Source organism: Capricornis sumatraensis, chromosome 14 (assembly GCF_032405125.1).
Source record: "Capricornis sumatraensis isolate serow.1 chromosome 14, serow.2, whole genome shotgun sequence".
Lineage (NCBI taxonomy): Eukaryota > Metazoa > Chordata > Mammalia > Artiodactyla > Bovidae > Capricornis > Capricornis sumatraensis.
The window spans coordinates 48932646-48956823 of NC_091082.1; the positions used below are offsets into that span (position 1 = coordinate 48932646).

Sequence of the window (24178 nt, forward strand, 5' to 3'; positions counted from 1 at the left end):
AGATTTTATGAACATGTCAGTTTTCCACTTGCTACTGGCAGTTGTTTGCTGTAGGAACCCAGCCACCATGCTGTGAGGAGGTTCAAGCAGCTCCAGGTGAGGCCCATGGAGAAAAACCCACAGGCAGCACCAGCCTCCAGCCATCTCAGAAGTGTGTTCCCCGTGCCAGCTAGTGCTGTCGTGAGTAGGGCTGAGCTGCCCCTACCAAGCCCAGGTCAAACTGCAGACTTATAAGCAAGATAAGCAACAGGTGGTATTTTAAGCCACTAAGTTTCAAAGTGGTTCATGATATAGTAAGAGATAACCAGGACAATTAAGGTCAGTTACTAGCCTGTCAACACTTTTGAAAAATAGGGATCAGCCAGCTCATCTGTAAGAACCATCACTGTGAGGTTAAGTGGTAATGTATATAAAGTGTTTTGGCATAGAGTCAATTCCTAACAGACAAGTTTCCCTGCCCCTTGTGTAGGATCAGCTATGGAATTTGGGGGACCCAGAGAAAAGTGAAAACACTGGGCCCCTTGTTCAAAAATTATTAATTTTTCAGACATGGATAGCAGAGCATTAAACCAAGTGCAGGGTTGTGCACAGTCCAGATACCCTCAAAGCTGCAAAGCCCTTTGCCTATAATATTCTTGTCTGATTATGAGAACCATTTTGGCTCTTGCAAACCTGTCTTATAAATAAGAACCCAAGTCATTTACCACAGTTACTTTCATTTTAACACCAATTTTTTTTAAAAAAGAAAGAAAGAAAGGGAGGGAGGGAAGGAGGGACTGAAAGGAAAAGAAAGAAAGAAATAAAAAGAATGAAAATCATCAAGTGATCTTTACTGTTCATTTGGATTAAGATCCTGCACCAAGTCCCAATGAACATCTAAAGTTGTCTCCACCAAATAGTACCAAGCTGGGCCGTAGGCAGGTTGTTTACCTCTATGGGGCTCAGTTTTCCCATCTGTAAAATGGGAAGGCTTGCTCTTGGTCTGCCTCCTTTCCAGGGATCCTGAGATGGGGCAGAGTGTGGGTACAAGGGGTTACTGTTCAAGTACACAGCTCTCCAGCACAGGTTGTCTGTTCTGCCTGTCCTCCCAGCCTTCTGTCCCAACCTTGGGTCAGTCCTGACCTCAGAATCAGACCACCCTTAAGGACAGCATCTTCAAGAAACAAGACTCCAACTAGGTCAGCTCTGTTTTCTTTCTGCTTGGTCAGAAGCATCAGAAAGCCACTTAATCTCAGGAAGGTTTACCCAGTCTTTTGCAACTGTCCCTGTGTGTGTCAGTCGCTCAGTCGTGTCCAACTCTTTGCAACCTCATGGACTGTAGCCCTCCAGGCTCCTCTGTCCATGGGATTTCCCAAGCAAGAATACTGGAAAGAGTTGCCATTTCCTCCTTCAAGGGCTCTTTCCAACCCAGGGATTGAACCCGGGTCTCTGGCATTGCAGGCAGATTCTTTACTGTCTGAGCCACCAGGGAAGGGCAACTGTCTCTGCCTCCCCATAAAAGAGGAATAAAATTGACCTTTCTAAAAGAAACTGGTCCAGAGGGCATATTGCCAGATGGTAACTGTAATGTGAACATAGCCCCAACCTAGAGGCAGCCAGAGTTGAAGTGTTGAATTCCAGCTCTGGCACTTTCCAGCTGTGTGTCAGTGGGTTGGTAGCTTAACCTCTCTGAGCCTCAATTCATAAAACTGAGTGCTGATACTCAGCCAATTTTTATCTTTCAGTTATCACTACGAAGCCCTTATGTAAAGAATGTAGATTCTTGGGTAATCTCTAAGGCTCATACAATGCTGCATATGATGAATATCATTTGCTGAACAGGAAATATGCCCAGCACCACACCAAGCTCTTTACCTGTCTTACTGGTGAAGCTCACAACCATCTTGAATGTGTGTGTTAGTCACTCAGTCGCGTCTGACTCTTTGCGACCTCATGGACTATAGCCCACCAAGCTCCTCTGTCCATGGAATTCTCCAGGCAAGAATACTGGAGTGGGTAGCCATTCCTTCTCTAGGGCAATCTTCCCAATCCAGGGACTGAAGCTGGGTCTCCCACACTGCAAGCAGATTCTTTACCATCTAAGCCCCTTGGAAAATAATGATTATGCCCATTTTGCAGATTAGGAAACTGAAGCTGAAAGCCCTTGAGAGCTTTCCCAGAGGCCAAAGAGCGGGGAACTGCTTTGGGCTGGAGGCTGAAGGCTGATGGGCCCATCTCCTCTGCTGTATCAGCAGCCAGGGTAATGAAATAAGACAGAGGCAAGTGCTGGAGGGCTAGGGAGGAAAGAGTGGGCCTCATGCTAAGATGACCCATGCCCCACACCAAAACACAAATGCCTCTAGCCTCCCCAGGGTCTTTTGGTTTGGTTTTTCTTCTCCTGGAAGACACCCAGAGAAAGGGGAACCTGGACAGACTCCTTACCTCCCCCCAACCCTCCCCCCGTGGTGACATCAGCCGAGGGTGCACGGCTGCTGCGATGTTAACCGGGAATGTGGTCTCAGCTCTCTGTTCCTTCTGAGAAAACACATCCAATTGCTTCCTGGCTACCAGCTACTGCTGCCTCCTTCCCCGGCTTCCCTCTAAAGTAGGTCAAAACAACCTGTGAGGCCCCTCGTTTGCCTTTCATGCCCATGGCTGAGATAATACCAGGATGTTTATTGTTCTAATAGGAGGAAAACAGAAAGAAATGCAGACGGTGTTCTTAACCATATTTGTGATAAAATCTAAGGGCTTTACAATGGCCCACCAGGCCCTCCAGGATCTGGCCCGGTTGGTTGCCCTGTTACCTCCCTTTCCTCTCTGCCCTGATCACTAAGCTTCTACCAGGGAGTATGCTTCCTGAACCCTGGGGCCAGGATTCCCACCTCAGGACCTTGGCACTTGCCATCCCCCGTCTGCCTCTTTGGGATATTTGCAGGTCACATTCAGGTAGAACTTAAAAGGCACCTCCTCCAAGAAGCCCTTCCAGACCACCTGCCTAGAGGTGGCCATGCCCTCTGGACTTTCTGCCAGTCCCCAGATTAGGGGTTAGGGTTAGGTACCACAGAGCATGATCTGACTCAAGAATGACTTTGTTCACTGACCTGGTTATGGGATCCCAGAGGGGTGGGGTGCAGGAGCCCAAGGTGGGCTCAGCCAGCTTCTCCCTAAGGTCAAAGGAGCTTCCCCTGAAGCTTTCGATATGCTCGCTTCGGCTTCCAGTCAAGGGTGCGTGTTCAGTCATGCCCTACTCTTTGTGACCCCATGGACTGCAGCCCCCAGGCTCCTCTGTCAATGGGATTCTCCAGGCAAGAATACTGGAGTGGGTTGCCATTTCCTACTCCAGGGGATCTTGCTGACCCAGGGATCAAACCTGTATCTCTTTCATCTCCTGCATTGGCAGGCAGGTTCCTTACCACTGAGTCATCTGGGAAGCCCAGTCAAGGGTACTGACACATTATAGCTTTTCTCTCAGGCCCTGACTGTGAATCCCTTCCCCCACTCATCCTGGCCCCAGCACCTCCTACTTTGCACTTCCCCCACTGCTACATGTTAGAGGACAGGGAGGGTCAAGGAAGGGGTGGAGGAGAGAAGGCACCCAAGGAACTTTGGCCAGAGCCACCTCTCCTCTCTGCATAGATTGTTATTTAAAATCAGGTACCAGTGATCACGGACAGAGAGGCCGCCTAAGACACCTTCTTTAGGCTCTTGTGGCTGGAGTGATCCTCTGGAGATTCAGTCCCTTATTCTCTCTTAGGGACTGACCCTGGCCTTAGAGATTCTAAGAACCTTATAGTAGCTTGCAACCTATAGGACTGCCTTGGGAAACAACGGATTTTCTTTGATGCAATAGTTTCCGCAATACACATCACTTACTGTCACTCCCTGACTACAACTGTTCAAGAAGAGGGGTGAGCACGTGTGGGCCGACTCCTCAGAGCCTGGGAATTGCAATTCTAGGTAGCAGGGGCCTTGTCCATCTGCCCACCTGGACATCGGAATGACCAGAAGTGAAGGCGGGGTCCCTCGTTGCCAGGCAGGCAGGGCAAGGAAACGCTCTCTGGCTCCGGATGGACCATGTGACAGGCAGCGGCTGGTTCAGTGGCCCGGCTGATTGTGAGATGCGGGTGTGGGCTGGAGTCCTGGAGGTGGGGTGGGTGAGGTCACCTTCCTCCAGCCTCCAGGGGAAACGGGGGTTCTGGCTGGCTGCCTGTGGTGGAGAGGAGGCCCCAGACTGCCCCTGAGTGTGACAAGCTGTGAAATAAAATTCATCTTTTATGGCAAGGCAAGAGAAATTTAAACAAGAATTCTTCTCTGCCATTTGGCTTCCCCTCTCCTCCCTCTGTTTCAGCCAGGTTAAATCCAAGTCACTGCACCATAGTCAGCCACCGCCATTTTGGATTCCTTTTCCCTATTCTAACTACCTAATGCCCCACGCCTGAGGATCAGTGGTTGCGCAGGCGCAGGAGGGCCAAGAGGAGCTACTCCACGTTCAAGGTCAGGAGGGGCGGCAGTGAGGAGATACCCCTCGCCCAAGGTAAGAGAAACCCAAGTAAGATGGTATGTATTGCAAGAGGGCATCAGAGGGCAGACACACTGAAGCCATAATCACAGAACACTAGTCAATCTAATCACACTAGGACCACAGCCTTGTCTAACTCAATGAAACTAAGCCATGCCCTGTGGGGCCACCCAAGACGGGAGGGTCATGGTGGAGAGGCCTGACAGAATGTGGTCCACTGGAGAAGGGAATGGCAAACCACTTCAGTATTCTTGCCTTGAGAACCCCATGAACAGTACGAAAAGGCAAAATGATAGGATACTGAAAGAGGAACTCCCCAGGTCGGTAGGTGCCCAATATGCTACTGGAGATCAGTGGAGAAATAACTCCAGAAAGAATGAAGGTATGGAGCCAAAGCAAAAACAATATTCAGTTGTGGATGTGACTGGTGATAGAAGCAAGGTCCAATGCTGTAAAGAGCAATATTGCATAGGAACCTGGAATGTTAGGTGCATGAATCAAGGCAAATTGGAAGTGGTCAAACAGGAGATGGCAAGGGTGAACGTCGACATTCTAGGAATCAGCGAACTAAATAGACTGGAATGGGTGAATTTAACTCAGATGACCGTTACATCTACTACTGTGGGTAGGAATCCCTTAGAAGAAATGGAGTAGCCATCATGGTCAACAAGAATCTGAAATGCAGTACTTGGATGCAATCTCAAAAATGACAGAATGATCTCTGTTCATTTCCAAGGCAAACCATTCAATATCACAGTAATCCAAGTCTATGCCCCAACCAGTAATGCTGAAGAAGCTGAAGTTGAACGGTTCTATGAAGACCTACAAGACCTTTTAGAACCTACACCCCCAAAAGATGTCCTTTTCATTATAGGGGACTGGAATGCAAAAGTAGGAAGTCAAGAAACACCTGGAGTAACAGGCAAATTTGGCCTTGGAATGCGGAATAAAGCAGGGCAAAGGCTAATAGAGTGTTGCCAAGAGAACGCACTGGTCATAGCAAACACTCTCTTCCAACAGCACAAGAGAAGACTCTACACATGGACATCACCAGATGGTCAACACCAAAATCAGATTGATTATATTCTTTGCAGCCAAAGATGGAGAAGCTCTATACAGTCAGCAAAAACAAGACTGGGAGCTGACTGTGGCTCAGATCATGAACTCCTTATTGCCAAATTCAGACTTAAATTGAAGAAAGTAGGGAAAACCACTAGACCATTCAGGTATGACCTAAATCAAATCCCTTATGATTATACAGTGGAAGTGAGAAATAGATTTAAGGGACTAGATCTGATAGATAGAGTGCTGATGAACTATGGACTGAGGTTCATGACACTGTACAGGAGACAGGGATCAAGACCATCCCCATGGAAAAGAAGTGCAAAATTGCAAAATGGCTGTCTGGGGAGGCCTTACAAATAGCTGTGAAAAGAGAAGCGAAAGGCAAAGGAGAAAAGGAAAGATATAAGCATCTGAATGCAGAGTTCCAAAGAATAGCAAGAAGAGATAAGAAAGCCTTCTTCAGCGATCAATGCAAAGAAATAGAGGAAAACAACAGAATGGGAAAGACTAGAGATCTCTTCAAGAAAATTACAGATACCAAGGGAACATTTCATGCAAAGATGGGCTCGATAAAGGACAGAAATGGTATGGACCTAACAGAAGCAGAAGATATTAAGAAGAGGTGGCAAGAATACACAGGAATTGTACAAAAAAGATCTTCGCGACCCAGATAATCACAATGGTGTGATCACTCACCTAGAGCCAGACATCCTGGAATGTGAAGTCAAGTGGGCCTTAGAAAGCATCACTACGAACAAAGCTAGTGGAGGTGATGGAATTCCAGTTGAGCTATTTCAAATCCTGAAAGATGATGCTGTGAAAGTGCTGCACTCAATATGCCAGCAAATTTGGGAAATTCAGCAGTGGCCGCAGGACTGGAAAAGGTCAGTTTTCATTCCAATCCCAAAGAAAGGCAATGCCAAAGAATGCTCACACTACCGAACAATTGCATTCATCTCACACGCTAGTAAAGTAATGCTCAAAATTCTCCAAGCCAGGCTTCAGCAGTACGTGAACTGTGAACTTTCAGATATTCAAGCTGGTTTTAGAAAAGGCAGAGAAACCAGAGATCAAATTGCCAGCATCTGCTGGATCATGGAAAAAGCAAGAGAGTTCCAGAAAAACATCTATTTCTGCTTTATTGACTATGCCAAAGCCTTTGACTGTGTGGATCACAATAAACTGTGGAAAATTCAAGAGATGGGAATACCAGACCACCTGACCTGCCTCTTGAGAAACCTATATGCAGGTCAGGAAGCAACAGTTAGAACTGGACATGGAACAACAGACTGGTTCCAAATAGGAAAAGGAGAACATCAAGGCTGTATATTGTCACCCTGCTTATTTAACTTCTATGCAGAGTACATCATGAGAAACACTGGACTGGAAGAAGTACAAGCTAGAATCAAGATTTCCAGGAGAAATATCAGTAGCCTCAGATATGCAGATAACACCACCTTTATGGCAGAAAGTGAAGAGGAACTAAAAAGCCTCTTGATGAAAGTGAAAGAGGAGAGTGAAAAAGTTGGCTTAAAATTCAACATTCAGAAAACTAAGATCATGGCATCAGGTCTCATCACTTCATGTCAAATAGATGGGGAAACAGTGGAAACAGAGTCAGACTTTATTTTTTGGGGCTCCAAAATCACTGCAGATGGTGACTGCAGCCATGAAATTAAAAGACGCTTACTCCTTAGAAGAAAAGTTATGACCAACCTAGATAGTATATTCAAAAGCAGAGACATTAATTTGCCAACAAACGTCCATCTAGTCAAGGCTATGGTTTTTCCTGCGGTCACGTATGGATGTGAGAGTTGGACTGTGAAGAAAGCTGAGCGCCAAAGAATTGATGCTTTTGAACTGCGGTGTTGGAGAAGACTCTTGAGAGTTCCATGGACTGCAAGGAGATCCAACCAGTCCATTCTAAAGGAGATCACTCCTGGGTGTTCTTGCAAGGAGATCCAACCAGTCCATTCTAAAGGAGATCAGTCCTGGGTGTTCTTTGGAAGGAATGATGCTAAAGCTGAAACTCCAGAACTTTGGCCACCTCATGCGAAGAGTTGACTCATCAGAAAAGTCTCTGATGCTGGGAGGGATTGGGGGCAGGAGGAGAAGGGGACGACAGAGGATGAGATGGCTGGATGGCATCACCGACTTGATGGACGTGAGTTTGAGTGAACTCTGGGAGATGGTGATGGACAGGGAGGCCTGGCATGCTGCAATTCATGGGGTCGCAAAGAGTCGGACACGACTGAGCGACTGAACTGAACTGCACTGAACTGAACTCCCACTGCACTGTGTATCTGTATTATGCATCAAACCAGACTTCTATCAGCAGGAACACCGACTCAACCCATCACCTACTCATAGCATCAGCAAGACAATTCCTTAAGACACAGCATTCCTTCTTGGTCTTGTAAGGGGTCACATGACCCACGATGGCGCTTAGATCTGGATGATGTAAACCGGTCAATAATATGTCATTTAATGTACAGCCTTCTGTCTCAAAAAAACTTAAACTGTGTCTTGGACTTCTAATGGGTGGAATAGTCCTCAGAGCTTTCTGAGATGCTCTTTCCAGGTTATAATCCTAACATTTGGCTCAAATAAAGTCTTCCAATTCTTTCCTAGATAGATGAATTTTTTGTTGACACCAGGGAGGCAGACTGACCTTCCCAGCTCTGACTCTAAGCCCAAGGCTTACATTTACTCCTGGTCCTCTCTGGGTTCCCCAAGGCTGGGGCATTCATGCTGCTACTAAGTGACTCCCTTTCCCAAGCTGGGGTGCTGCTGGGCTCACCCCAGAGGGAAGAAGGATCGTGGGGAAACCATGCATCTCCCCTACCCAAAGGGAACCTTGGGACCTGGGGGCTTTATTCTGAGTATCCTCAAAGGCTGGGCCTTGGGCCGACCAGGGAGTGGGCGTTACACAAGGAAGAGTCGGCCTCCATCCACAGGAAACAAGCTCCAGCAGTGGGCATGGCTGTCCCAGCAGACAGGAGGCTCCTTGTCCCCAGAGCCTGACAGCCTAGGTGTCTGGGGGCAGAGATAAAGGGGGAACCCCTGTCCTAATGAGAGAGATTGCTCAGACCCTTCTGCTCAGACATACTCAAATCTCAGGGAGAATTTCCTGAGCCTTGCGATTGCTTTCTAAGGGAACTTATGAATTTTTAAAGGATCAAAGTTTTGTGACAGGCCCTCCAGCGAGGGAGCCTGTCATTCCATGAACCATATGTCAATATCCTCAAGTCACGGCTGCAGAGCCCTTGGGGGTGGGGGGGTGGGGAAAGTGGCAGGAGGTTGCAGAGCACCCATACTGTCCTTGCAAAGGGCATTTTGTCAGCTGTCCAGCCCATGTAAACATCAGGTTCTGATGTAAACTCTCACAGCGTCCAGCGTCTCTCCAACTTTCCCCAAAACATCTGAGTGGTTTCAGAAACTACCCTTGTGATGCCTGACCCAGCCTCAACTTCCTCCAGAGACTGAGTGGGCTGGTGAGTAAACAGCAGCTTTTCCCGGCCTGCCTGCCAGCGGGTAATTCCAACAGCCTCCTAGCTGCCTGGACTGTGTGTCCCGGGGCCACGGCAGACTTAGCATCTGCCCATACTCCTTTTCCAAGGCTGCTTGCTTACTGACTTGAGTCTGAGAGCCCCAAGGAGAGCAGGACACCGCAGCCCCAAGTCAGGCCACTCCATCTTTACTGTGAAACGCAAAACTCCTGAAGTCCAGATTGAACCACAAAATGTTCTTTGTTTTCCGGCAGAATGGGAGAGACCAGGGAGCTTTTTGACATCCACAGGGGCACACACACCCAAATTGCCTTTTGGGCTTCCCAGGTGGCTCAGGGGTAAAGAATCCACATCCTAAGGCAGGAGCTGCAGGAGATGAGGGTTCAGTCCCTGGGTGGGGAAGATCCCCTGGAGGAGGAAATGGCAACCGACTCCAGTAGTCTTGCCCGGAGAATCCCATAGACAGAGGAGCCTGGTAGGGTCGCACCTTGTGGAGTCCATGGGATTGCAAAGACTTGGACACGACTGAGCACAATCACCCAGGCTCTATCATGGGCACTGAGCGGCTGGAGCCAGAGGCTGGGCCTGGGACCATCAGGATCTGTGTACCTGGCAGATCTGGGAAGGATGCATCTTCGTGACCCAGGACAGAGTACATGGTGCCCACAGAGCAGGCAAGAACCCAAGAAGGGCCCACAGTTCCCCTTCTCCATTTAGCAAGGAAGCCGCCTGGGTGAAGCAGAGCAGGCCCTTCTCCAGGCAGCAGCTGGGTGGGCAGGGCCTCCGTCTGGGCAAGGGCACCATGGCTGCTGAGAATCTTCAGGTAGCTGGGTCCCGGGTGCCTCTTGCTTCGGGAAGAGTGACATGCCCTGGGCCCTGGGCCCACTGTGGAACAGGCTGTAGAACACAGACAGCCTGGCAAGACTAGGAGGGTCCCAGTGGCCCAGGCAGGGCTGGAGGCCAGACTGGGGACTCACGTCCGCAGAGTGCAGCGCTGTGGCTGCGGCCAAGACGAGGCAGGCAGACAACACCCTATTTCTTGACTTCCCTTCTGATTCAGGAGAAGCAAACAGAGGCATTGGCCCCATGCCCACAGGGCCACTCACAGTAAGTAGGGGTGGCTCGCACAGCAGTGAGGCCTGGAGGGCATCACTCCTGAGGCCAGGGTGATGGAGAAAGCAGGGTCTGGGGGGATGTGCCTCATGGCCTCAGCTTCTGCTTGGTATGTGTGTTTGACACCCAGGACTCTGGGGCATCTTCTTGGCAGCAGCAGAAGGCACGGGGTCCAGGCCCTCCTGGTCATCCAGATCCAGCCCCTTGTCTGTCTCTGCCTCACAGGCTCGGGCTCCCCAAGGTCTGGGTTGGGAGGCAGCTGGGTGGGGATACAAGCATAGAACAGCCAGACCTCCCGTGTTGACAGGCTGGGTTCACCACTGGATGCTGGAACCTCAGTTCAGGCCAGACGGGCCTCTGCCATCGGTGTGGTGCCACCAGTGCCACCGTGGCCTTCCAGAGGCACCCAGCTGCCCTCTCAGTGCCAGTCCAGCCCTCATTTCTCAGAGACAGTCGTGGGCAAGGGGTCCTCCTTCCCTTCCTCCTCCACTGAGAACATAACGTCCCCACAGCTGCCCAGCGGTGGCTCTGTCTCCTGCTCCGGGTAGTGGGAGGCATAGTCCGTCTCCAGCTCCTCCTCGAGCTCGGGCCTGGCTGGCCCCGTTGGGCCTTGGCCCTCAGGCACCTCAGCCTTCACGGTCCCCACAATCACGGTGTCGGCTTTCATGATGTAGATGTTCTCTGCAAGGCAAAAGGGTGGGGGACGTGAGGAGACCAGGGCCCCAGCTGTACAGAAGCCAGGAGGCAGAGGAGGGTCCCCATCCCAGCTCTGCCACTCCTGCTGTGTGGCCTCAGGGAGAACGCACAGCCTCTCTGATCCACAATAAACCCCGCTGACTTCACAGGTGTCCTGGGCTTCAAAGGAGATAAAATAGCTAGCAGTTGCCTGCTGAGGGGTTAAAGACTGGAGGTGCTCCTGATTTTCTTGACATTTCTGCAGGGATGGGGCAGGAGAGGAGAGGACAGGGTTAGGGGAGAAAGCAAGAAGTGGGGAGAAATCAGGGAACAACGATGTTGATATCAAGAGCACCACTGAACACTGGCAGAGCTTAGCCTTGCCGGATGCCGCCTTGGATGTTTTCCACACATTAGCTTCCGAATCTTTACATCACTTCCACAAGGTAGATGGCCTATTGTTATACGATCCCCATTTACAGATTGAGCTCAGGGATGTTAAATGACCTGCCCAAGGTCACCAGGTAGTCTGTAGAAATCCCCAAAGAAACTCCACCCTGCCCAGCTTCCCTTTCAGCACCTATTCACGTGCCTAAAGCAGAAATCTGGGGGTTGCAGGGGCGGGAGGAGGGGAAGCAGGCGGCGGCAACATGTCCTGGTTTTCCTGAGATGATACTAGTTTTCAAAGTTCTGCGTCCCAGGAACCTCTTCAGTCCAGCCTAACCCAGACCACATCCTACAGAAACCTCAACCCTGTTAATAATTGCCAAGAGCCTGAGATCTGGACAGCTTTGCAGGGGCTGGTATATCTTGGTGTTTATTGCTTATTGCTGTGTGCCTGCCTTGCAAACAGGAGGGCTGCCTGTGTGAACTGCATGGATGAATAACCAACCCAGCCTGTTAGCAGCATTACCCGCGCCCCCTCCTCAACTGACCTCCTGTTTCCAGGGCTTTGGCGTCTCAGGGGAGCTAAGTAAGCTGTCAAAGAAGCTGGGAAGTAGGGAGCCTGGCTTTCACCCAGATCAGCTGACTGCAAACTCCAGTAGCCTCAGCGTCTGATGGCCTTGAGCTCAGGGCAGGGTGCCAGCTCCCAGCCCCTCAGCCCTAGAACTCTCTCTGGAGTCTGAATGGGGAAGCTGTCAAGAGGGAACTTGAGAGCTAGGGTGGGGTTCAGGATGCCTGCCTTGTTGGGGAACCCAGTTACACCCCTCTGCTTCAGGAGCCCCCCAGAGATTCTTGGGGCCCCTGCACCCTCAACCCCATTGCATAATCCAGTTTTTCTGTTTTGGTCTTTGATACCTCTAGAAGAGAGAGAAGGTTACAAGAATGAAACAAGCTGTAGGCTGGGAGCACCCTACCCCCCCCAAAGAGAGAGCATGGCCTCCAGTCACACACCCTCCACTAAAGCCTGCAGAAGCTGACCAGAAGGGCTGGCAAGATAGAAGCCAGTGATGGTGAGGTGAGGGAGAACACAGAAGAGACCAGGCAGGACCAGAGATGAGCGAGACAGACAGAGAGGAGGAGGGGTGTGAATGAAGCAGGCTGTGTTTGTCCAGGTAGAAGCAGCCAAAGCTGCGGGGCCAGGCTGTCACCCACTCACGTTCCTTGGGTCCTGATTCCCTGGGCTCTGTCCACTGCCACAGGGCTGCCCGCTCCCCAGCTGGGAGGGAGAGGGTCTTCCAGAAGCTGCTTGGACTTCCTGTCCCATTCAGGGCTCCAGCATCCAAGGAAGTTGTCTTGGTTGGGGGTGGTGGGGTGGTGGTGGTGAAGGTGAAGGGACAGGGTTCCTGTGCCTGGTGCCCAGGAGTAGAGGGGTAACCAGAGTGTGGTCCCCTTGGGAACTGGACCAGGGGGTACTCCTCTAGGGAGATGTCAGAAGAACAGAGGACTCACCATCTCTTGAATGTTCCAGGAAGACCTCCTCCAAGCTTACAGACCAGGCTTATAGACCAGGCTGCCCATGCCCCAGCCCTGCTGGGAGCCTGGTACCTCCCTTTACCCACCCCTGCCAAACACTCCCAGAGCCCCAGCCCTGTGGTTCCAGGCACTGTGCTCAGCAAGGACTCAAACATTCAAACTAGGACTTCTTAGGAAATTTGCAGGAGAATGTCTTCAGCACTATTTCCCAAGTACATCCTTTTTCAATAAAACTTGCTGCTGCTGCTAAGTCGCTTCAGTCGTGTCCAACTCTGTGCAACCCCATAGACGGCAGCCCACCAGGCTCCCCCGTCCCTGGGATTCTCAAGGCAAGAACACTGGAGTGGGTTGCCATTTCCTTCTCCAATGCATGAAAGTGAAAAGTGAAAGTGAAGCCGCTCAGTCATGTCCGACCCTCAGCGACCCCATGGACTGCAGCCTTCCAGGCTCCTCCACCCATGGGATTTTCCAGGCAAGAGTACTGGAGTGGGGTGCCATCGCCTTCTCTGAATAAAACTTGCTGAAAGCTGCAATTCCAAAAGTTTCAGTTTGGCGCTAATGGTTCTGCCCTCAAGAGTTCCATCCACCAACCCCTGCTACAGAAGTATGTAGGATGATCACAAATGCCTCTTCGGAATGATCTCAGTGATGGTTAACCCTCCAGAGAAGACAGAGATGGAGCCCATTAAGACCCTGCCTCTTGGGGAGCTTAAAGCCAGGTGGGGTGGGGAGGAAGCTGCAAACACAGTCACACTGCTGGGAGCTGAGGACACAAGGTGGAGAGGCCTGGGTTCTGGGGGTACCCAAGAGGGTGTCTCCTAGACAGGAGAGTGGAGAGGGCGGGGAAGGCTTCCTGGAGGAGGAGACAAATACGCTAGGTCCTGGGACATCAGGAATTTATTCAAGACTTCCCCTGGTGGTCCAGCAATTAAGACTCCTCACTTACCCTGCAAAGGGCATGGGTTCGATCCCTGATTGGGGAACTAAGATCCCACAGGCTAAGTGGTGCAGCCAAAAAAGAAAAGACTTGACTAGATTCAAGGAGGTGGAGTTGACTATTTCAGGTGAGGAAGAAGCTCCCATGGAGAAGCTCAGATGTGAGAGAGGGCTCCAAAAATTAGAAAACTGCCTCTGAGAAGGGGGAGCAGACCTGCGGGGTTGGGAGGCAGGCGAGCCTGGTGGGGAGGAGAAGCAGCAGCCTGGAATTCCCACTGCAGGGAGCAGGGACTCCCTGGAAGGCTTCAAGCAGGGGTATAATATGGGCAAGTATCCATTTTGGTAGAAGTGCTCTTGATGTACCAGGATGAGGGGAGGAGGAGGAAGGAGACTTGAGAGCAGAAGGTTCGGCTTGGCTGGAGGGAGGCTGCAGTTCGGGGCACCAGAGGAAATTACTTCTTCCTCCTGAACTGATGTCTCTCCAATTGTAAAATGGAGGGACTGACTCGATCCTCAGAAGGAGAGGTGACCAGCGCACATCTGACATCTCCCTCCTGACATCTCCCTCCACCCGTCTTAGGGGCCCTGTGTTGGGAGCTGGATGGTGCTTATTTCCCCTCTAATAAGAGCAGGCACCAGGCAGAGGGAGCCCCACACCCACCAGGCCAACTTTGTGAGCATCGTTTCACAAATTCTCACAATGACCCTGGGAAGTCAGAACTATTGACTACTCTTGGTTTGGTGGTGGTGGTTTAGTCGCTAAGTCACACCTGAATCTTGCAGCCCCATGGGCTGTAGCCTGCCAGGCTCCTCTAGTTTACAGAAATTCAAATTGGGATGAAGAGGCGGAGCAAGCTGTAGATACCCCGGCTGCTGCTGCTGCTAAGTCACTTCAGTCGTGTCCGACTCTGCGACCCCATAGACGGCAGCCCACCAGGCTCCCCCGTCCCTGGGATTCTCCAGGTAGATACCCCTGAGAATGGTTTAACTCCTTCATGAAAAGCATCTCCTACTTATAAAACCCGGTGGGGGAGGCCCTGCCTCTTCCTTGCTGCGCTTTCCATCCCCAGGGTCTCTGGTCCCTCGATAGGGGCTCAGGGTCCATCTCCCACTGGCCCCTGAACACTCTAGGATCCCCCAAACAGGCTGACTCACCAATTCTGTTGTTGGTATGCTCCATGGTCCCTCGGGGCTCAGGTAGGTCTGTGGGGGACGGGGGGCTGCTGACTGGGTTGGCCTCCAGCAGCCGCAGGCTCTCCAGGCAGGTCTCCACAGCCGGGCGACTCAGTAAGCCCTGCTCCTCATTGCCTGGGTCTGCCACTGATACACTCTTGGTCAGCTGCAGTGGGCAGAGGAAATGGTGCTGGGGCAGGATACCCCAACCTCCCCCAGTCTCTGCACTGGGGAACGCATTTCTTCATCTCCATAGACCCCAGTGAGTCTCCCTCTCTGTTTTAAAGCCACCATGCACTCACCCTGGGCTTCTCACCATGGATGACCTGATGTTCCTACATATGGGACCCTGTGAAGGCACGTCGTTTTTAACTGGCACTAAATAAGGATAGTGGAGCATCGCATACAATGCTTACCATGTGTGGCCCTCAACATGTGCTAATCCTTAACAACCACTCTGCGTGAATGCATGCTAAGTTGCTTCAGTCATGTCTGACTCTGTGACCCTAAAGACTGTAGCCCACCAGGCTCTTCTATCCATAGGATTCTCCAGGCAAGAATACTGGAATGAGTTGCCAAGCCCTCCTCCAGGGGATCTTCCTGACCTAGGGATGGAACCCGAGTCTCTTAAGTCTCCTGCATTGACAGGTGGTTCTTTACCACTATGGATTTCCTTGGTGGCTCAGACAGTAAAGCATCTGCCTACAATGCAGGAGACCCAGGTTCGATCCTTGGGTCGGGAAGATCCTCTGGAGAAGGAAATGGCAACCCACTCCAGTACTCTTGCCTGCAAAATCCCATGGACGGAGGAGCCTGGTAGGCTACAGTCCATGGGGTCGCAAAGAGTTGGACACGACTGAGCTACTTTACTTTCACTTTCTTTTCTTTCTTTACCACTAGTGCCCCCTGGGAAGCCCAACAAGTCTACAAGGCGGTTAATATCTCCCCATTTTACAGATCAGGAAACTGAGCACGTCACGTAACTTGCTCAGGGTTAGTTAGTAAGAGTCCAGCCAATGCTGGAGCCCCAGTGTCTCCCTTTGGAATCCATACGTGTTTGCTCAGTCTACAAGCGTCAGCTCTTGGCCCACCCCAACTCCCCTGCTCCTGGGACAGCAGTCTTTTATGATCATACTAATGTACTAAAAAACAGATATGTTTCAGGAAAACATTGGTTTCAGTTTTGACCTTTCCATAAGTGCCAAGGAGAAGTGGTCTCATGAAATGTTCTAACATAAATACCATTTACCTTCAAGCTTCGAAAGGGAATAAGTTTGAATAATTCCGAAAATATAGTTACATAATCCTTCATATTCTTTTTAAAATAATTTGAAGTCTAAAAGACGGTAGTCTTAAAGAAGTTCCTATTTAAGCACTGATCCGTGGGGCCAAAATGTATTTGATTATCTTTGCTGTTGTTGTTCTTGTTGTTGTTGTTCAGTCGCTCAGTCATAGCTGACTCTTTGTGACCCCATGGACTGCAGCACACCAAGCTTCCCTGTCCTTCATCATCTCTCGGAGCTTGCTCAAACTCGTGTCCATTGAGTCAGTAATGTCATCCAACCATCTCACCCTCTGTTGTCCCCTTCTCCTCCTGCATTCAATCTTCCCCAGCATCAGGATCTTTTCTAATGAGTCGGCTCTTTGCATCAGGTGGCCAAAGTATTGGAGCTTCAGCATCAGTCCTTCCAATGAATATTCAAGACTGATTTTCTTTAGGATGGACTGGTTTGATCTTCTTGCAGTCCAAGGGACTTTCAAGAGTCTTCTCCAACACCACAGCACAAAAGCATTAATTCTTTGGTGATTAGCCTTCTTTATGGTCCAACTCTCCCATTCATACATGACTACTGGAAAAACCATAGCTTTGAGTAGAAGGACCTTTGTCAGCAAAGTAACGTCTCTGCTTTTTAATATGCTATCTAGGTTGGTCATAGCCTTTCTTCCAAGAAGCAAGCATCTTTTAATTTCATGGCTGCGGTCACCATCTACAGTGATTCTGGAGCCTAAGAAAATAAATTCTGTCACTGTTTCCATTGTTTCTCCATCTATTTGCCATAAAGTGATGGGACCAGATGCCATGATCTTAGTTTTCTGAATGTTGCGTTTTAAGCCAGCTTTTTCATTCTCCTCTTTCATCTTCATCAAGAGGCTCTTCGGTTCCTCTTCACTTTCTGTCATAAAAGTGGTGTCATCTGCATATCTAGGATTATTGATATTTCTCCCGGCAATCTTGATTCCAGCTTATGCTTCTTCCAGCCCAGCGTTTCTCATGATGTACTCTGCATAGAAGTTAAATAAGCAGGGTGACAATATGCAGCCTTGACGTACTCCTTTACCAATTTGGAACCAGTCTGTTTTTACATGTCCAGTTCTAACGGTTGCTTCTTGACCTGCATAAGGTTTCTCAAAACACAAGTAAGGTGGTCTGGTATTCCCATCTTTAAGAATTTTCCAGTTTGTTGTGATCCTTACAGTCAAAGGCTTTGGCATAGGCAATAAAGCAGAAGTAGATGGTTTCCGGGAATCTTGCTTTTTCTATGATCCAATGGATGTTGGCAATTTGATCTCTGGTTTCTCTGTCTTTTCTAAATCCAGCTTGAACATGTGGAAGTTCTTGGTTCATGTACTGTTGAAATCTAGCTTGGAGAATTTTGAGCATTGCTTTGTTACCGTGTGAGATGAGTGCAATTGTGCGGTAGTTTGAACATTCTTTGGCATTGCCTTTCTTTGGGATTGGAATGAAAATTGACCTTTTCCAATCCTGTGGCCACTGCTGAGTTTTCCAAATTTGCTGGCATATTAAGTGGAGCACTTTAACAGCATCATCTTTTAGGATTTGAAATAGCTCAACTGGAATCCCATCACCTCCACTAGCTTTGTTTGTATCTTACAAATCATTAAATACCTTTTTCATGAAACTTCTTGATATTGTAACAGCAACTCATCTGACCCAAGCATGTTTGAATGTGATCTCCCATGATTTGAAATTGAACCTGTATTGTGGTGCCATCTATTATGTTTAAAAATAGAGAATGGAGGCTTCCCTGGTGACTCCATGGTAAAGAATCCACCTGCCAACGCAGGGGGCACAGGTTCAATCCCTGGTCCGGGAAGATTCCACATGCCACAGAGCAACTAAGTCCTGGCACCACAGCTACTCCAGCCTGCGTGCTCTAGAGCCTGTGCCCAGAAACAAGAGAAGCCACTGCAATGAGAAGCCCACGCACCACAACTAGAGAGCAGCCCTTGCTCACTGCAACTCGAGAAAGCCCGTACATAGCGAGAAAGACCCAGCACAGCCAAATAAAGAAATAAAACTTTTAAAATACTATTTAAAAAAAACGAATGGAAGAGCTGATAAGTGGGGGTGGGAAGTGGGCAAACCATCCATACCTGAGACCTGGTCATATGGTGTGTTTCGTCCTGCCCCCTCTCAGCTGTGGAAAGCAGGGCCGCTCCTCTCCCCACACCCCCTCACTGGTCCCTGCGCTGCCCCTGAGAGGCCAGCACAGAGCAGGGCCTGGCGAAGGACCTGGTGCGCACGGCCCAAGCAGGATGCCCACAGGCTCGGTGGTAACATGTGCAAAGCCCCCAGCCCAGCGCCTGGCACAGCGAGAGCTTCATAAAAGGCAGGTGGAGATGGCCTTGCTAGGAGGCAGCTCAGGGTAACAGCTCAGAGCACCGGCTTTGGAGTCACACACACCAGCCCTCAAATCCCAGCTGATCTATTTTCCAACTGCGGAATCACCTTTCCTGTCTGGGCCTCTGTTTCCTCTCCTATACAGCAGGACAACAGTACCAACCTCAGTGTGTTGCCAGGACAAACCGGAACAACTTGGGGAAAGCCAGATGCCTAGCTCACGGGAAGTGCTCCATGCACGCACATGTGCTCAGTCACGTCTGACTCTTTACGACCCCATAAAGTGTAGCCCGGCGGGCCCCTCTGTCCATGGGATTCTCCAGGCACGAGTACTAGAGTAGGTTGCCATTTCCTCCTCCAGGGGATCTTCCCGACCCAGGGATCAAACCTGCATCTCTTGCATTGCAGGCAGATTCTTTACCACTCCGCCACCTGGGAACACCAAGTGCTCCATACACGCTAGCTAAAGTTGCAAAAGTTTGTGCTACTGACTTGACACGCCAGCTTTGAGGATGAGACTCACGGAGGATTGAAGGACAAAGGGGAAAATGAACCCAACCTTCCCTCAAACCACACCTGGCACCCAAATGGTCAAAACCAGACCTGCCGTCTGGCAGGCCCTTCTGGAAGTCCCCGGCGGGATGAGCCAGGAGCCAAGGCTGCCGTGGGGGTGGAGCTGCGCATCCCCGCCAGGGCCTGGCTGAGGCCCCACCGCGCTCAGAGCTCCCTGAGTGGGGCAGACCCAGCCTGAACTTGTAGGGGAATCTGCACCTGGGCCGTGGGGGACCCACCCAGTCACTGTCAGAACCAGAAGCTCTGATGGAGGAGGAATCATACGTATGGGCACAAAGCTGGGGTGGGGGCAAGGGAGAGGCTACTTACTATCGGGTTCCTCCCCGGCTTGGAATCTGCAAGGAGAAAAAGAGCAGTCACTTCACCAAGGGGCATCTGGCAGCTGCCTGGCTCTGCCCCACCCCACTGCAGGCAAGTGTCCCCTCCACTGCCCCCAGGGTGGAAGTTGGTCCTTCCTCAGACCTCACTCTGGAGAACAGTGGATGGGTTTCAGGCCCGGGGCACAGGGCCTCACTTCCCAGGGGCAGCCAGAGAACAGGGCAGTCATCTCTCTCCCAGCCACCAAGCCCCTCAGCACACTGGACCCCTCCCCTCCCACCCACTCCCACACATGCACAGGAGTGGTTCAGGACCAGCCGAAGAGGCTCTGGCAGGGTCAGAAGCTGCTGCCATTGCCTGGTGGCCGCTGGGGGCAGAAGAGGCCAGAGCCCCCCGGAGCAACATGTGAAACTCAACCACACAGGAGGACCTCATGGTGATAGAGAGAGGGTGGTGTGTCCTGAGGATCCTTTCTGAGCCCCTGAGTCAGGCATGCCTAAAGCCAGATGGCCGCAGGGCTCTTTAGGGGCTCTTCAACTGGAAAAGCTAGAGATGGTATCCAGAGACATGCCTACACCAGGGTGAGTCAGCTCCCAGGCACTGAGTCCTCTGGGAGCGCAGTGCCCCTTATAATCCCAAGGGGACCACCTACAGGGTCTTGACTTTTGCTGCCTTTAGGTGTGGACAGCTGACCAGAGAACTCGCATATGAAGAGGCCAGCCGGCTGAGTCACCTTGGAAACTCTGTCTGACCTCAGCTGACCTGGGGAACCAGCCTCCTCAAATCCTAGCGGAAATGCACGCTGGGGGCCAACCAGCCATGATAAAACGACACGATGGGCAATTTGAACCTGCTGTGGAGACACCAGGTCACTTTGGGGGGACAATCTTCCATGTCCATTTTAAATGACCATCCGCAGGTAAAGTGTCTAAAGGGGAAATGGATCAGAATCTCGGTCAAAAGAAACACATGTGTAAAATGACACAATGCTTGATGACCGAGTTAACAGCAGAGCAGTCACCTTAGGAGGCTCGTGGCTCTCTCCCAAGAGGAAGCCACTGTCTAGTGCCCCAGCCAGCATTTTGAGAAATGTTGTCCGGCCTGCGGCACATTCTTTTAAATGAAGTCAGAGAAGCCGAATCTTGATCCTGTGAGAGTGATTTTTGAGTTCTGCAAATAGCCAACTGTCATTTGGCAGCGAGTCATGGAGGGGAGAAAGTATGTGATAAAGTAACAAGACAGAATAAACAAAGATGATAAAACACAGTCCTGGAGAGGATGCGGGTAAACAGGAACACAGCTGCTCATGCCCTGTGAACTGGTTCCCTCTTTCTCAAGAACCATCTGGCAGTGAAAACTTCACACACTTTGACTTAGTAATCCCTCTTTGGGGACACACCCTCAGGAAATAACTCGAAGGAAAGTAACCAGGCTGTGCACAGCAGTGGAGCCTACGATAAGCAAAAAACTGAAAACGAGCCAGATGCCGAACAAGGAAGCAGCTTAGCAGTCCTGCGTCGGAGGCCTGCTTAGCCATGCAGCCCCAGCGCAGACCTTCACCTCGCCCGGTCTTAGTTCTCTCCTTGGAAAAGGGGCACAATCATGCCCCTTCAGAGGGTTTTTATGAAGATTAAATGAGATCTCAGAAGAGAAGGTGCCCAGGAATCAATCATGTTGAGAGCATATTCTCTCTCTCATACGTTTTTGAGTTTCTGTAGGCTTTATTGGGATAAGTTAACAAAAATCAAGATTCCATCAACCATCGTTTCTTAATTTATAAACTCAGCAGAGACTCTGGTCCATATATGAAAATGTGAAAATATTAGGTGCTCAGTCATGTCCGACTCTTTGTGACCACATGGACTATACAGCCCAGTCCACCAGGCTCCTCTGTCCATGGAACTCTGCAGGCAAGAATATGGAGTGGGTAGACATTCCCTTCTCCAGGGGATCTTCCCGACCCAGGGATGGAACCCAGGTCTCCCGCATTGCAGGCAGGTTCTTTACCATCTTAGCCCCCTGGTCCATATATGTGTACATATAAAACATAACACGTTTCAACATAAACAGAGTCCCACTGGAACATTTTGCCAGTTAACAGAAAGCCAATTTTCCCTCTCCCCAGATGTCTTCAAAATTGAGTCCCCACTGTTTACTTCTTAGTGGAACTAGTCCCTTGTGGCTAGGAACACTGGAGTTCTATCCTGTCTACTAAACAAAATAAATAATTGTTTTCAAGTTTTAATTTGAGAGCACATACTCTTGATAGGTTGTGATGGAAATGACACTGAACTCATATGGTCTTCCTCCTCCAAACCCATGACTTCAGTCTAATCAGGACAAAAACACTAGACCAATTCCAATAGAGGATCATCCTATACCTTAACTGACGAGCACTCCTCAAAACTGTCATGGTCATCAAAAGCTAGGAGGGCCAGAAACTGTCAGAGGCCAGGGGAGCCTAAGGCACAAATGCAAAGTGGTGTCCTGGGTGGGGTCCTGGAGCAGAAGCATGCTAGGCAAAGCCAAGTAGACCTGAACAGAGTACAGGCTTCACATAATAGTAGTGAGTCGGTATTGCTTTTATTGTGACAAGCGTACTGCAGTAGAATAAGATGTTTATAATAGAGGAAATTGGGTGTGGGCTATATTTCCACTAAGTTCTCAAATTTTCTGTAAGTCTAAAACTTTTCTTTAATGAAGTCTGTTTAGATTTTTTAGATTGAAACATTAAAAAGGGAAGGAGAAAAACAAAAAGGAAGGTGGCGAGAATGCTCTCTAGCACCAAGGGGGCCCCAGGATACTCCCGTGGCTTGACACTCCATCACACTGAAAAGAAAATCAGCTTTCAATACCGTCTCTCAGAAACCAGCATAAAATAATGTCAAGGTGAAAAGGCAGAATCCAGATGGCGTCAACCTCGGCCTATAGCCGTGTTACAACCTGCCTGTGTTCTTTAATAAAGACCGAGAACGAGCGGTGCCAACTGCAGAGGTCAGATTTCGTAAGGGCTTTTTCCCTCAAAAATGTTGCTTCAGTTCCCTGTCTTCATTCATTGGTAACCTTGCTTTTTTGGAATGATCGCAATCTTCTCACAAATGTGTCCAGCGTCCCAGGACACAAATCCAGGGACAAATTGGGCATTGGCAGCCCCCTCCGTCCCCATAGAGAAGTGCTTGGCTTCCCAGAGCTGCTCTGAGGGCTGCTCAAGCCAAGCACGTGGGTTCTGACACCCAGGTTATGCATCCTTTCCATCCCTGTTGCTGTCTGCTGTCAGTTCCATCCCCTCTCTGGCCTGGGGTTCTGGCTGCTGTGGGAAGTGGAACAGACCCAAGGAAGGAGTTTGGCAACAGGCAGCCTTAGATTCCAGTCCAGGAAGGGGCAGGGAACTATTACAAGCTAAGCTGGGAACTCGGTAATGGAGTGCTCCAGGGAACCCCCTGGCGGTCCAATGGTTGGGACTCAGCACTCTGACTGCCAAAGGCTGGGGTTTGATCCTTGGTCAGAGAACTAAGGATCCCACAGACCGCACGGCCCAGACAAAAAAAAGGAAAAAAAAAAATTTTCCTTCAATTTAAAAAAAAAAGACATTGGAAAAAGAGATGAGCCCCAAACACAGAAAGATGGAACCAAAAGCACACAGGAGCCAGCTTGAAGGGGCCCTCACTGGCCTCACCCAGGACAATGTGAACATCAAATTAAGTAACGACGACAGCAGAGTAAGAAAGGAACCACACATCCAGACAGACAAACATGCAGAAACGGAGGAAAGGCTGATGATGCACCGGTTATTCACAGAGCCTCAAAGCACCTCCCCTCGCCTTAGCGATGGCCACAGAGGAAAGGGGACTGCACGGTGGAGAAGGCTGGCAGACACCACGCTCATCCAGGGCTTCGGGTGAACATGCAGGGGGAGGGACAAAGGGAAAGCTGGCGGGGGGGGGGGTGGGGATGGGGTGGATACCTCCCTCCAGAGTCAGGCAAACCCGGGCTGAGGGGCAGCCACAGAACCACTGCTGGAATCTTCCAGGATGGCAAGGTCATGACCAGGAGGAGAAACTCAGACTAGAGGGGGCAAAGACACAGTGGCCAAATGCAACAGGAGAGGCTGGACTGCATTCAAGGCATTGTTATCACTGCACGAAGAAACTCGACTGGGGTCTGAGACCTAGCTGGTGGCGATACAGCAAAGCGAATTCTCTGATGTTGATGATTTCACTGCGGTTGTGTGAAATACACACTCAGGTATTCAGGGGTGAAAAAGCATGAAGTCAGTAACTTACTCTCAAATAGTTCAGGAAAAATACGTTCACCGTACTTTTCTGTATGTTTGAAGTTGTTTCAAAACAAACAAAGCAATGTTTCCAACTTAAAACTGCCTGAAGTAACAGATAAAGAAATGATGACAGTGTCTTTTTAAATGAAGGGTTAAAAGACTTCCAGCGAGTGTTTTTCAACCAGGAGAGACGTTTCCCCTCCAGGGCACATGTGGCAGTACCTGGAGACATTGCTGGCTGTCACAGATGGGAGGTGCTGCTAGTATCTGGTGGATCTACAGACCAGGACTGCCTGGCATCCTGTAACACACAAGACAATCCCCACAGCAAAGAAAGATCCTGGGCAGGTGTCAATAGTGCCAGGGTACCCTTTATACAAAAATCTAGCCAGCACCACCAACAAAATCCTGGTCGGTCGTACTGCTCATTAACCAAGTGGCCTTAGACAAGCTTCTTCATCTTCCCGTGCCTCAGCTTT

At 50.1% G+C, this 24178-nt stretch overlaps 1 protein-coding gene across 1 annotated transcript in view; it reads right to left on the reverse strand.

Moving 5' to 3' along the window:
• Nucleotides 1-10624: 10624 nt before the first annotated feature.
• Nucleotides 10625-24178, reverse strand: part of TNFRSF8 (TNF receptor superfamily member 8) — a 36603-nt gene continuing 23049 nt past the window's right edge. Inside the window, exons 10-12 of the mRNA XM_068985735.1 lie at nucleotides 19415-19440; nucleotides 14872-15055; nucleotides 10625-10869 (exon numbers count right to left, since the gene is read on the reverse strand). Coding sequence (XP_068841836.1) covers nucleotides 10625-10869; nucleotides 14872-15055; nucleotides 19415-19440 — 455 coding nt within the window. The remainder of the gene's footprint in view (nucleotides 10870-14871; nucleotides 15056-19414; nucleotides 19441-24178) is intronic.